A 14,202-nucleotide genomic window follows, 5' to 3' on the forward strand; every position below is an offset into this window, starting at 1 on the left:
TGTGACTTTGTCCAGATTGTCAACTCCTCCTTTGGTGGAGTTATAATCCAGGATCATTTGTGGCTTCATGTCTTCTCTTGTGCTCAGAGATGCATCTGTGTGCATTGTACTCATTACAAGAACATTCTTGTTTCTCTTTGGGCAGTATGAAACAACTGTTGCTTTCTCAGTGAAAGCAAATATTGAGGAATGCAGAGGTCTGCCCTGCATCTTCAGAATTTCGGTGGGAAGTTCTGTCTTATTTCTTCTGACTGTTCCCAACATGGTCAGCTTTCTCTTCTGAAGTTCATCTCCAAGGCGGTAGGATGTAAAGAAATTGTCACATGTGATGTTATGACCTTGCAGCCCTTCACTCATTTCCAGCACCACACACATCCCCTGATTCTTCTCAGATGTTCCTCCAGGTAGCTTTCCAGTGTATACTTGCATATTCCATGCATAGCTGGATTTTGCATCACAGGCTGCCCATATTTTGATGCCATACTTGGCGGGCTTGTTGGGCATGTACTGTCGGAAAGGACAGCGCCCCCTGAATGGGGCGGTATAGCTCGGTTGGTAGAGTGGCCGTGCCAGCAACTTGAGGGTTGCAGGTTCGATCCCCGCTTCCGCCATCCTAGTCACTGCTGTTGTGTCCTTGGGCAAGACACTTTACCCACCTGCTCCCAGTGCCACCCACACTGGTTTAAATGTAACTTAGATATTGGGTTTCACTATGTAAAGCGCTTTGAGTCACTAGAGAAAAGCGCTATATAAATATAATTCACTTCACTTCACTTCACTGAATGGAACAAGGCGCTCATCTACAGTAACATGGGCCTTCCATTCTCTTCATTCCATAGACTTGCAGTGGCTTCTCCCTTTGACCTGTACACTCCAGCTAATAACAGAACTCCAATGTAAGCATGCAAGTCAGTCTGATCCAGTGGCTTCCATTTCTCTTGAAACACACGTCTCCCCTCCAAGTTGGTCATTTCCAGTATAATCCTCTCTATTGGTGGGGATATGAAGAGCTGAAATGCTGATTGAATCTCATCAACTCGTGTGACAGCAAATCTTGTAGGACCGGGAGTCATTTTGATCACATTGGAAGATGATAGTCTGCCTCGGCTTGGGTGTGGTGATGTTGACCATTTTATATTACCATCCTTAGATGCCCATGTCCCCTCTGTGGATGATGATTGCTGCATTCCTTGGTTTTCATCTGTTGGAGGAACAACGGCAGACTCGTCCTCTGAATCCTCCTCATCGTAGGAAAATTGACAATCTGGATCAGCAATAACATTGTCCTCTGTCTCTGAAAAATCCTCTGTTTCTGGAATCTCTTCCTCTACATCACTATCCCAGTTAAAAATCAGGGATAAAGCCTCCTCAGATGTCATCATTCTGGAGCTCATTTTTGGTGAGTTTGTCAAAGAGATGACATGAGAACAGTGACAAGGACAAGTGTGAGAAAGTTCCCTCTCTTCACACACCTGACTCTGGGTCTCAGAGGCAATCAAACTACAAACAATTGTACATCAAAGTAAAAAGTACATCATAGAGACATGTTTATTTTGGATTTGAACAGCTGTTTACCCACATCAAAGCGTCTGGGTCAAAATGACCCGCAACATCATCTTTGTATACAATTCTAGACAGACATTCCACTACACATCAAAGTGTCCAGATTTTACACACCAGTTCATGACCCTAGATGAGGAAAAGTCACCAAATTTCAGCAAGAAAAAGAAAGGATAACCAGTACTTTCATCAACACAAAAACTGAAATGGGTCAAATTGACCCTTAACATAATACAAGGGTTAAGTGTCATTGCTCAAAAAATAATAATGAATTAAAATGAATGGTGTTATGAGTTAGTGACCTTTTTAAGGCTCCAATTATTATATAATCTGAAATATTCCTCTTGAAAATTTTATTGGGTGAAAATATTGCATATTTTGTGTTTTTTCCATAAAATAACCAAACAGGGTTTTCTTTGACAAAAAGAGCATACGACTTAAATCTTTAAAAACGTTATATTGACAGATAGACCTAATGTTGATCTAGAGATAATAATACTGAATAATGACATATTTTTAATATTTTTTGGACCAAAACCCCAAAGGGATCAAGCCTGAGTGGAAGCCTAAATGTATATTTTTCATACATACATTGTATTGGTTTTTAAAATAAAAAAATATCAATATGGCCCCCGCTTGCTTTGATTTTTCAGTGTGCGGCCCACAGTGGAAAAAGTTTGGACACCCCTGCTTTAAATAGACCCCCTTTTTAGATGGGTTGATCTGCCGTTTCTTTTCTCCTCTGCCCCCCTCTCCCTTGTGGAGGGGGAGTTACACAGGTCCGGTGGCCATGGATGAAGTGCTGGCTGTCCAGAGTCGGGACCTGGGGTGGACCGCTCGCCTGTGCATCGGTTGGGGACATCTCTGCGCTGCTGACCCGTCTCCGCTCGGGATGGTTTCCTGCTGGCCCCACTATGGACTGGACTCTCACTATTATGTTGGATCCACTGTGGACTGGACTTTCGCTAAAATGTTGGATCCACTATGGACTGGACCTTCACAATATTATGTCAGACCCACTCGACATCCATTGCTTTCGGTCTCCCCTAGAGAGGGGGGGGGGGTTACCCACATATGTGACCCGTGCTGGCAAAATGAGTCGGAATACGCACAGGCTAATTTTGAGCTACAGGCAAATAAGTGAACAAAATGTATCTTGGTTGAAATTGAGATTTTCACAAAAATGAGTCCATAAAGCCACAATCTAGCGATCCCAATCATCGAAATAGCAAGAAAACATCTTAAATCACCTTTATTTGAAGGTTTTGTACGAGGTATGTCTTCAGAAATTAGTCCTTTGTGTTAAAATTCCTTTAGAAAATCAAGTGTTTTCAACGCTCACTGGCGGCAATAAGGGGGAATCCCCCTAGCCATATTTGCTATCATTGTGACGCCAAGTTTACCTACTTTCTAAAAATGAGCATGGAATTCCCGATGACGCCATTCTGAACCAATACAATTCGAGTTTTTAAACCTGTCCCGACGTAAACAAATCCGGCTTGTTGCTAAGCGATCGCTGTGAGGCGTACCCTCATTGGTTGAATCACCCCGCGCGGTGCATTGTGGTATCATGGCTGCGCCCTGATGAAAAACAACACACAGTAATTCGAGCGGAATATTATGTGAAAAAAGGTGATTTTCGAACATTTAATTATTATTTTTGTGGATAAGTTAGACCGTTTTACATTCCGTAATGGATTTAGAAGGTGGAGAGGGTACACAGGCGGTTGCAAGTGCGCTAAATTCACTGCAGTCGGCGAATCTTCTTAGTGCTGCTGGTCAGGAATATTACGGACAGCTGACCAGCTGACAAACTGACCAGTGAACAAAAAAACTGTGACATAACAGTGTTGACATTTTTGTACATAACCGTTTTCAATAGAGTTGAATATATATTTGTCCTTTAGACACGGGATTTGACTTTAATTGTACCAATTTTGGTGTTGCTACAAGGACTTTTAAGGTATGGTTGCTATGGAGTTTTGTTTTGGAACATTCTGTTCTGGAACAGTAAAGGCCTACTGAAATGATTTTTTTTTATTTAAACGGGAATAGCAGATCCATTCTATGTGTCATACTTGATCATTTTGCGATATTGCCATATTTTTGCTGAAAGGATTTAGTATAGAACAACGTCGATAAAGTTCTCAACTTTTGGTCTCTGATAAAAAAAACTTTGCCCCTACCGGAAGTAGCGTGACATTGTCAGTTGTTCACTCCCTCATATTTTCCTATTGTTTTCAACGCAGCTAGAGCGATTCGGACCATTACCCCATTAATTTGAGCGAGGATGAAAGATTCGTGGACGAGGAACGTTAGAGTGACAGACTAGAATGCAGTGAAATACATATTTTTTTTCGCTCTGACCGTAACTTAGGTACAAACTGGCTCATTGGATTCCACACTCTCTCCTTTTTCTATTGTGGATCACGGATTTGTATTTTGAACCACCTGGGATACTATATCCTCTTGAAAATGAGAGTCGAGAACGCGAAATGGACATTCACAGCGACTTTTATCTCCACGACAATACATCGGCGAAATGCTAACGTGATAGCATCGTGCTTTAACTGCATATAGAAACAAAAAAAATAAACCCCTGACTGGAAGGATAGATAGAAAATCAACAATACTATTAAACCGTGGACATGTAAATACACGGTTAATGCTTTCCAGGCTGGCGAAGGTTAACAATGCTGTGCTAACGACGCCATTGAAGCTAACTTAGTAACCGGACCGCACAGAGCTATGCTAAAAACATTAGCTCTCCACCTACGCCAGCCAGCCCTCATCTGCTCATCAACACCCGTGCTCACCTGCGTTCCAGCGATCGGCGGAAGGACGAAGGACTTCACCCGGAGACGTAGGAAGTCAAGGTGAGGTCAGCGGCTAGCGCGTCTGCTCCCCAACAAAGTCCTCCTGGTTGTGTTGCTGTAGTCCGCTGCTAATACACCGATCCCACCTACAACTGTCTTCTTTGCAGCCTTCATCGTTCATTAAACAAATTGCAAAAGATGTCCAGAATACTGTGGAATTATGAAATGAAAATAGAGCTTTTTGTATAGGATTCTACGGGATACCATAACTTCCCTTAAACTGACTTCGTCACGCGCATACGTCATCATACCGCGACGTTTCAGCCGGATATTTCCCGGGAAATTTAAAATGTCACTTTATAAGTTAACCCGGCCGTATTGGCATGTGTTGCAATGTTAAGATTTCATCATTGGTATATAAACTATCAGACTGCGTGGTCGGTAGTAGTGGCTTTCAGTAGGCCTTTAATCTGTCTTTTCTCAAAACGGACCCTCAAACTTGGTCGACTTCAATCGGATGTAACTCTGTCATTTTCTGTCCGATTCCAACAAACCATATATAATTTTGAAGGTCTTTAGATGGAGAATGTGGAAATAACAATAACGCAGTTTTTAAAATGTCCTCATTGTGACTCATTTTGCCAGCACAGGTCACATATGCTGAATTTTCCCCACTAAATTGTTTTACAGTACAGAAATATCAGCGAAAAAGAAGCATTGACATTGAAACCGTATGGCTAAAATCCAGTAAAAGCCACGTTTCTCATAGTCATTCACATCGATGTCACACTGGGGTGAGTTTTTCCTTGCCCTTATGTGGGCTCTGTACCGAGGATGTCGTCGTGGCTTGTGCAGCCCTTTGAGACACTTGTGATTTAGGGCTATATAAATAAACAGTGATTGATTGTTCACTTCTTCTAGCTTTGAGCACAACATAAACTGGCTGTATTAAACCCTGGTGGGGAGCCAAATAAATGTGCAGTTACGGAAATCTATTTTTGCAGTTTTTGCCATTACGTAACTGCAACTGCGGACAGTACATCCACAACGACCCTGCCTTGTCTGCTCATAAAGTCTTACATCATCCTCTGTGAACCGGCAAGTAGCAAACCAACAAACAAATACAAAGATGCCACTTTTGTTGACAGTTCAGCCATGGTGCCGTGCTCGTTGGTGTGTGTGCACACATTCCTGGCAACAAACCAGACTTAGACACAGTCCACCACCAGAGGGCAGCGCATCCTACCTTTCCACTGCTCAATGGTGTGCTCTCTCTCTTCTAGCTGCTTATCAGATATCTGGGGGGGAGGCTGAAAGAGACAAAGAGGCATACACAAATCACAGAGAGGCCCAATGTAATCGTTGTACTGATTAGGTGCCCTGTAGTGGGAGGGGTGTCGTCCTCACCGCATCGGCCTCGGTGGGGTCATACCAAACATGAATGTAGGGATGACTGAGGGCTTCCTCCACGGAAATGCGGCTCTCAGGGTCGATGACCAGCATTTTGGACAGCAAGTCCCGGGCTTGACCCGCTGGCACGGCAAAGGACAAAGAACTGTTACTATGGAAACAGGGCGATGACATCATTGACCGAAGCATATCAGCGGAGGAGGTGCCCTTAAGGTGTTGTCATCTCTGGTGATGTCAAAGTCTGTTATAAAATATGTAAACGCTTCAAGCTAATTCCGTTCTCATTGCATCAACTTAGCAAAACTCCTTTCAGGCATTTACTGTAAATACTGCATCAATTCTTACTCTTGAGCTTGTCGTGTTCTGAATCCGAGGGGAAGGCCCAGTCAGGGAAAAGCTCCGCAAAGCTGACACCCGGATATTGTGGCTTGTTCATCACGTAGTTCCTCACAGTCTCCATCAGACGGTTCATAAACTCCAGACTGGGCGTGCCCAGAACCTCAATGACTTTGTTCCACTGGTCGATGTCTGGCCATTGGGCTTCGTTAGGGAAACGTGAGTATTTAACGCAAGTGGATGAAAGGAACAATAGAAAAGATGAGGGACCATTAAAAGTGGCACCTAATGGACGAACATATTGGGACATCTGGGGCCGTACTTATCAAGCTTCTTAGAATTACTCCTAAGAAGTCTGCTAAGAGTTGACTTAAGAGTAAATAAATTATTGGCTGAAAGCTGCACTTACAAGTTAGTTATCAAGCGTCTTACTCACACTTTCAGCAAAGTGTAGGACTGAATCTTAAGTGTCACACTCAGAGCTGAATTACGACATTACTATGTGCCGTAAACGCAATTTTAGGTGACGTCATTTCTGTGTCCATAGAAATGACCAATCACGGAAGGGAATCCGTTGCCTAAGAATAAAGAAATATCTTGGAAATATTTAAGTGGACAATGGGAGTGTATATTTTGACAATAAACTACAAAATAATACAAAACAAACTAGTACCCGCCGGCACTCACGCTACCGCTCCCTCTCTTCTATCGCCCACACACTCACTGACGTCACTCACCTCACGGCCACACACATACGCTACTGTCATAACATTTTCTTTCCAATTCATTAATTAGGCAACTAATTTGAAACTGGTGTGGGTGGCTCTATATATACTAGCCCACTGCAGACACATGCAGAAATCAACAAGGAATCGAAAAGTATTAAATCTGTGACAAAAATAATATCCGCTCTGTCTAAACGATACCGTTTGATCAGCTGCTCGTCATCAAAAAAAAAAAAAACATTGTTCCGTTCCCTGAACGTTGGCGCACGTCTCTCTCGCCTCAGTGCCATCCCCTGCTGGCAACTCCTAACCACTTAAGACACCTCTGAAGGTCTCTTAAATATCGTGGAGAGTAGGAGTGATTCTTAGACTTAAGAACGTTGATAAAAAGCTTTTATTCTTAAGTTTGAGAGTAGGACTAAATTTCGCAAATTCTCAGGACTTAAGTGTAAAATGGCACTCTAAGAAGCTTGATAAGTACGGCCCCTGATCATTACACTAACAGTATTGGGTAGGGGTGTGGGAAAAAATCGATTCGAATTCGAATCGCGATTCTCACATTGTGCGATTCAGAATCGATTCTCATTTTTAAAAAATCGATTATTATTATTATTTTTTTAAAATTAATCAATCCAACAAAACAACACACAGCAATACCATAACAATGCAATCCAATTCCAAAATTCCAGCAACACTCAGAAGTGCAATAAACAGAGCAATTGAGAGGAGACACAAACACGACACAGAACAAACCAAAAGTAGTGAAACAAAAATGAATATTATCAACAACAGTATCAATATTAGTTACAATTTCAACATAGCAGTGATTAAAAATCCCTCATTGACATTATCATTAGACATTTAGTTTATGAGATGCGATGCAAGTGTAAGCCACTGTGACACTATTGTTCTTTTTTAAAAAATTTTTATTAATGTTTGTAATAATAATGTCAATGCGGGATTTTTAATCACTGCTATGTTGAAATTGTTACTAATATTGATACTGTTGTTGATAATATTCATTTTTGTCCCACTACTTTTAGATTGTTCCGTGTCATGTTTGTGTGTCCTCAATTGCTCTGTTTATTGCTATTCTGAATGTTGATGGGTCGGGTTTTGTTTTGAAATTGTATTGCATTATTATGGTATTGTTGTGTATTGTTTTCATTAAAAAAAAAAAAAAAATTACAAAAAAAAAAAAAAAAAAAAAAAAAAACTTTTTGAATCGAGAATCGTGTTGAATTGAAAAAAAAAATCGATTCTGAATCGAATCGTGACCCCAAGAATCGATTTTGAATCGAATCGTGGGACACCCAAAGATTCCCAGCCCTAGTATTGGACAAACATATGTAGCTTGTTTCTACATCAAAATGATTCAAAACGTACTACCATATTTTTCGGAGTATAAGTCGCACCGGCCGAAAATGCATAATAAAGAAGGAAAAGACATATATAAGTCGCATCATTCAAATAACTATAACATATAGAACATGCTATACGTTTACCAAACAATCTGTCACTCCTAATCGCTAAATCCCATGAAATCTTATACGTCTAGTCTCTTACGTGAATGAGCTAAATAATACTATTTGATATTTTACGCTAATGTGTTAATAATTTCACACATAAGTCGCTCCTGAGTATAAGTCGCACCCCCGGCCAAACTATGAAAAAAACCTGCGACTTATAGTCCGAAAAATACGGTAATAACTAATAAGAACAATAAGTTATATTGTTAAATATGTATAGTGTTTGTTTTTTGCCTTTTTATAAAAAACTATTTTTACAAAATATATACCGTATTTTTCGGAGTATAAGTCGCACCGGCCGAAAATGCATAATAAAGAAGGAAAAAAACATATATAAGTCGCACTGGAGTATAAGTCGCATTTTTTGGGGAAATATATTTGATAAAAGCCAACACCAAGAATAGACATTTGAAAGGCAATTTAAAATGTCTAAAGAATAGTGAACAACAGGCTGAATAAGTGTACGTTATATGAGGCATAAATAACCAACTGGTATGTTAACGTAACATATTATGGTAAGAGTCATTCAAATAACTATAACATATAGAACAGGGGTCACCAACCTTTTTGAAAGCAAGAGCTACTTCTTGGGTAGTGATTAATGCGAAGGGCTACCAGTTTGATACACACTTAAATAAATTGCCAGAAATAGCCAATTTGCTCAATTTACCTTTACTCTATGTTATTATTAATAATTAATGATATTTACACTTAATTGAACGGTTTAAAAGAGGAGAAAACACGAAAAAAATTACAATTAAATTTTGAAACATAGTTTATCTTCAATTTCGACTCTTTAAAATTTAAAATTCAAAATTCAACCGAAAAAAAGAAGAGAAAAACTAGCTAATTCGAATCTTTTTGAAAAACTTAAAAAAATAATTTATTGAACATCATTAATCATTTTTCCTGATTAAGATTAATTTTAGAATTTTGATGACATGTTTTAAATAGGTTAAAATCCATTCTACACTTTGTTAGAATATATAACAAATTGGACCAAGCTATATTTCTAACAAAGACAAATCATTATTTCTTCTAGATTTTCCAGAACAAAAATTTTAAAAGGAATTCAAAAGACTTTGAAATAAGATTTAAATTTGATTCTACAGATTTTCTAGATTCGCCAAAATATTTTTTTTGAATTTTAATCATAATAAGTTTGAAGAAATATTTCACAAATATTCTTCGTCGAAAAAACAGAAGCTAAAATGAAGAATTAAATTAAAATGTATTTATTATTCTTTACAATAAAAAAAAAAAAAAGTACTCCAACATTGATTTAAATTGTCAGGAAAGAAGAGGAAGGAATTTAAAAGGTAAAAAGGTATATGTGTTTAAAAATCCTAAAATCCTTTTTAAGGTTGTATTTTTTCTCTAAAATTGTCTTTCTGAAAGTTATAAGAAGCAAAGCAAAAAAAAATAATGAATTTATTTAAACAAGTGAAGACCAAGTCTTTAAAATATTTTCTTGGATTTTCAAATTCTATTTGAGTTTTGTCTCTCTTAGAATTAAAAATGTCGGGCAAAGCGAGACCAGCTTGCTAGTAAATAAATACAACTTAAAAAATAGAGGCAGCTCACTGGTAAGTGCTGCTATTTGAGCTATTTTTAGAACAGGCCAGCGGGCTACTCATCTGGTCCTTACGGGCTACCTGGTGCCCGTGGGCACCGCGTTGGTGACCCCTGATATACAGAAAAAAACCGCGACTTATAGTCCGAAAAATACGGTATATTGGTAATGTGGAGGAACTAAGGGGTCGAGCCCAACCCCTAATTGATTAAAGTGAGTACCAATACTTTTGTACATACAGTACAGGCCAAAAGTTTGGACACACCTTCTCCTCATTCGATGTGTTTTCTTTATTTTCATGACTATTTACATTGTAGATTGTCACTGAACGCATCAAACCTTTAAATGAACACGTGGAGTTGTATACTTCACAAAAAAAGGTGAAATTACTGAAAACATGTTTTATATTCTAGTTTCTTCAAAATAGCCACCCTTTGCACACTGTTGGCATTCTCTCGATGGGCTTCAAGCACACCTGTGAAGTAAAAACCATTTCGGGTGACTACCTCTTGAAGCTCATGGAGAGAATGCCAAGAGTGTGCGAAAAAGTAATCAGAGCAAAGGGTGGCTATTTTGAAGAAACTCGAATATAAAACATGTTTTCAGTTATTTCACCTTTTTTTTGTGAAGTACATAACTCCACATGTGTTCATTCATAGTTTTGATGCCTTCAGTGACAATCTACAATGTAAATAGTCATGAAAATAAAGTCAACGCATTGAATGAGAAGGTGTGTCCAAACGTTTAGCTTGGACTATATATCTAATGACAACTAAGCCCATGTTGCTCAATTGTCTTGCTTTACGTTTTTACTTTTTCAGATGACAGCAATATATGAATGTAGTAGGCAATCTGTGCTGTGAGAGACTCACAATGACAAAATTACAGTTTGATTGGGACTATTGATGCGAAACTTATATCAATTGGGGGGAATGATAGGACAGGCTGGAACACAAGCGGTGGAGGATACGGTCAGTTCCTTGGAAGATGACGCCGCCTTTTACCATCTCTCCCATGATGCACCCTACGGACCAGATGTCCACTGCAAACACAAAAATATTGTTAAATATTTACATTTGACATCAAGAAAGGATATTACACAATCATTCACATTAATTTGCAGGTGTGTACCTCGCCTTCCACCCGAATGCAGCTGACATAGGCGTCAGCGACCCCGAAAGAGACAAGAGGTAGAAAATGGATGGATGGGCATTGATGCGCAATACGCTTTGGTTTGGTGCTTTCATCATTTTAAACCTCAGGCTGGATTGGTCTCGCCTTTCTGGCCTAGGCGACCACACACAGGCTCGTCTTCTTATCACTTGGCACAGCTGTTGTCAATGTGCTCCACACATGGAGAGATGCAGTCCCTCCCATTTTCTTCCCAACGTTTAACTATATGTATGGCAAATAGCCTCTAACTAATTCCTGCTGATTTTAAGTTGAAAGTCTCCAGATCAGAACTCTACTCTTATATTTTGGTTTATTGTTGCCTGCATGATTGTGGAACACCGCAAGCTAGCGGTTCAAAAATGACTCACATGGTTATCTGCAGAGCATCTCTTCAGTGAGAGATATAATACTAATCAAAGCACCATCCTCGGAACATTCCCACGGAGGGATGTGTTCCAATTCACAAAATGATCGAGTCGGATCAACGGTTTTGTCACTGTTTGATGTCTTTCGGGACCCTACAGAAAGGATCAAATGTTTTCTAGCAGTGTGCAACCATTGATACACTGTGGCACTCTGACTCTTGATAAACAAAGTAAAAAAAGTTGCGTAAAAAAACATCTGTCGGTAATGACTGCGTATTTTTTATCTATAAATATGCAAGTGTTGAGCAAATGATGTTGGGCATGAATTTCAATAGATAGATTTAGAGGTAATGCTGTTGATAGGATTGTTTAGGACAGTGGTCCCCAACCTTTTTGTACTTGCGGACCGGTCAATGCTTGAAAATTTGTCCCACGGACCGGGGGGCGGGAGGAGTAGTAAAAAAAAAAAAAATACATATATTTTTTTGTCCTAAAGAAATACAATCATGTGGGCTTACGGGCTGTATCCCTGCAGACTGTATTGATTTATATTGATATATAATGTATATATTGTGTTTTTTATGTTGATTTAATTAATTTTTTATTTTTTTATATATTTTTTTAATTTCTTGTGCGGCCGCGGCCCGGTGGTTGGGGACCACTGGTATAGGATAGACTTTGATGTATCCCACAATGGGGAAATGACATTGTTGCAGTGCAGGTTTTTACATAAAATAACAGAAGTAAAGCGTAATGAAAAACAAAAAATAGTTTGTGTTGAACCACAGCAGTTAAGATGACAGGCAGGGATATTAAACTAAATTGTTCAGGGGGCCATATTTTTCAAAGGCTAAGGACCGGTGGAATGGACTCCTCCTTCAATATTAGTCCTATTTTGCATATTCCGGAGAACCAGCGTTCGCTACAGTTAAAGGCCTACTGAAATGAATTTTTTTGATTTAAACGGGGATAGCAGATCCATTCTATGTGTCATACTTGATCATTTCGCGATATTGCCATATTTTTGCTGAAAGGATTTAGTAGAGAACATCGATGATAAAGTTGCAACTTTTGGTCGCTGATAAAAAAAAAAAGCCTTGCCTGTACCGGAAGTAGCGTGACGTCACAGGTTGAAAGGCTCCTCACATTTCCCTATTGTTTTCAATGCAGCGAGAGCGATTCGGACCGAGAAAGCGACGATTACCCCATTAATTTGAGCGAGGATGAAAGATTCGTGGATGAGGAACATTAGAGTGAAGGACTAGAGTGCAGTGCAAGACATATCTTTTTTCGCTCTGACCGTAACTTAGGTACAAGCTGGCTCATTGGATTCCACACTCTCTCCTTTTTCTATTGTGGATCACGGATTTGTATTTTAAACCACCTCGGATACTATATCCTCTTGAAAATGAGAGTCGAGAACGCGAAATGGACATTCACAGTGACTTTTATCTCCACGACAATACATCGGCAAAACACTTTAGCTACGGAGCTAACGTGATAGCATTGTGCTTAACTGCATATATAAACTAAATAAATAAACCCCTGACTGGAAGGATAGATAGAAAATCAACAATACTATTAAACCATGAACATGTAGCTACACGGTTAATGCTTTCCAGCCTGGCGAAGGTTAACAATGCTGTTGCTAACGACGCCATTGAAGCTAACTTAGCAAACGGACCGCACAGAGCTATGCTAAAAACATTAGCTATCTACCTACGCCAGCCAGCCCTCATCTGCTCATCAACACCCGTGCTCACCTGCGTTCCAGCGATCGACGGTGCGACGAAGGACTTCACCCGATCACAGATGCGGTCAGCGGCCCGGAGACGGCTATATAAATAAACATTGAAGTTAAGGTGAGTTCGGTGGCTAGCGCATCTGCTATCCATCTCAAAGTCCTCCTGGTTGTGTTGCTGCAGCCAGCCGCTAATACACCGATCCCACCTACAGCTTTCTTCTTTGCAGTCTCCATTGTTCCTTAAACAAAATTGCAAAAGATTCACCAACACAGATGTCCAGAATACTGTGGAATTTTGAGATGAAAACAGAGTTTTTTGTATAGGATTCAATGTGTCCGCATACTTCCGTTTCAACGATTGACGTCACGCGCATACGTCATCATTCATAGACATTTTCAACCGGAAGTTTAGCGGGAAATTTAAAATGTCACTTTATAAGTTAACCCGGCCGTATTGGCATGTGTTGCAATGTTAAGATTTCATCATTGATATATAAACTATCAGACTGCGTGGTCGGTAGTAGTGGCTTTCAGTAGGCCTTTAAGATTTGATTTTTGTCCATTTATTTTGTCAGAGTTACAGAAGCACTCTGCTGTTTTAAGGATTGTCTGCAAAAATGTGAGTCCCTCATGTTTTTTTTTTTTTAACTGAATTCACATGCCACCCGTTTAAGAGCCTTAGTCAGACCTGGGCAAATTACAATTTTCCACCCGGCCCGCCGGACATTTACATATTTTTTTTAGATCTTTAACATCGAAACTGTAGCCGCTATTATGATGTGCAGTGCTGTTTTCAAATTACCATAAGTCTTGAACTATACAAAGTATTTCAATGGTTGGAATCTGCGCTTCTGAGTGATGTACAGGCTATTAATACTGAAAGCCACTACTACCGACCACGCAGTCTGATAGTTTATATATCAATGATGAAATCTTAACATTGCAACACATGCCAATACGGCCGGGTTAAC

The 14,202-nt window shown here is 39.6% G+C and overlaps 1 protein-coding gene across 1 annotated transcript in view; it reads right to left on the bottom strand.

Annotated features, from left to right (window-relative positions):
• The window catches only part of mapk9 (mitogen-activated protein kinase 9), a 40,690-nt gene that overhangs the window by 18,639 nt on the left and 7,849 nt on the right, over positions 1-14,202 (bottom strand). Inside the window, 4 exon segments of the mRNA XM_062045924.1 lie at positions 5,623-5,686; positions 5,784-5,908; positions 6,132-6,314; positions 10,920-10,991. Coding sequence (XP_061901908.1) covers positions 5,623-5,686; positions 5,784-5,908; positions 6,132-6,314; positions 10,920-10,991 — 444 coding nt within the window.

Source organism: Entelurus aequoreus, linkage group LG04, assembly GCF_033978785.1.
Source record: "Entelurus aequoreus isolate RoL-2023_Sb linkage group LG04, RoL_Eaeq_v1.1, whole genome shotgun sequence".
Classification (NCBI taxonomy): Eukaryota; Metazoa; Chordata; class Actinopteri; order Syngnathiformes; family Syngnathidae; genus Entelurus; species Entelurus aequoreus.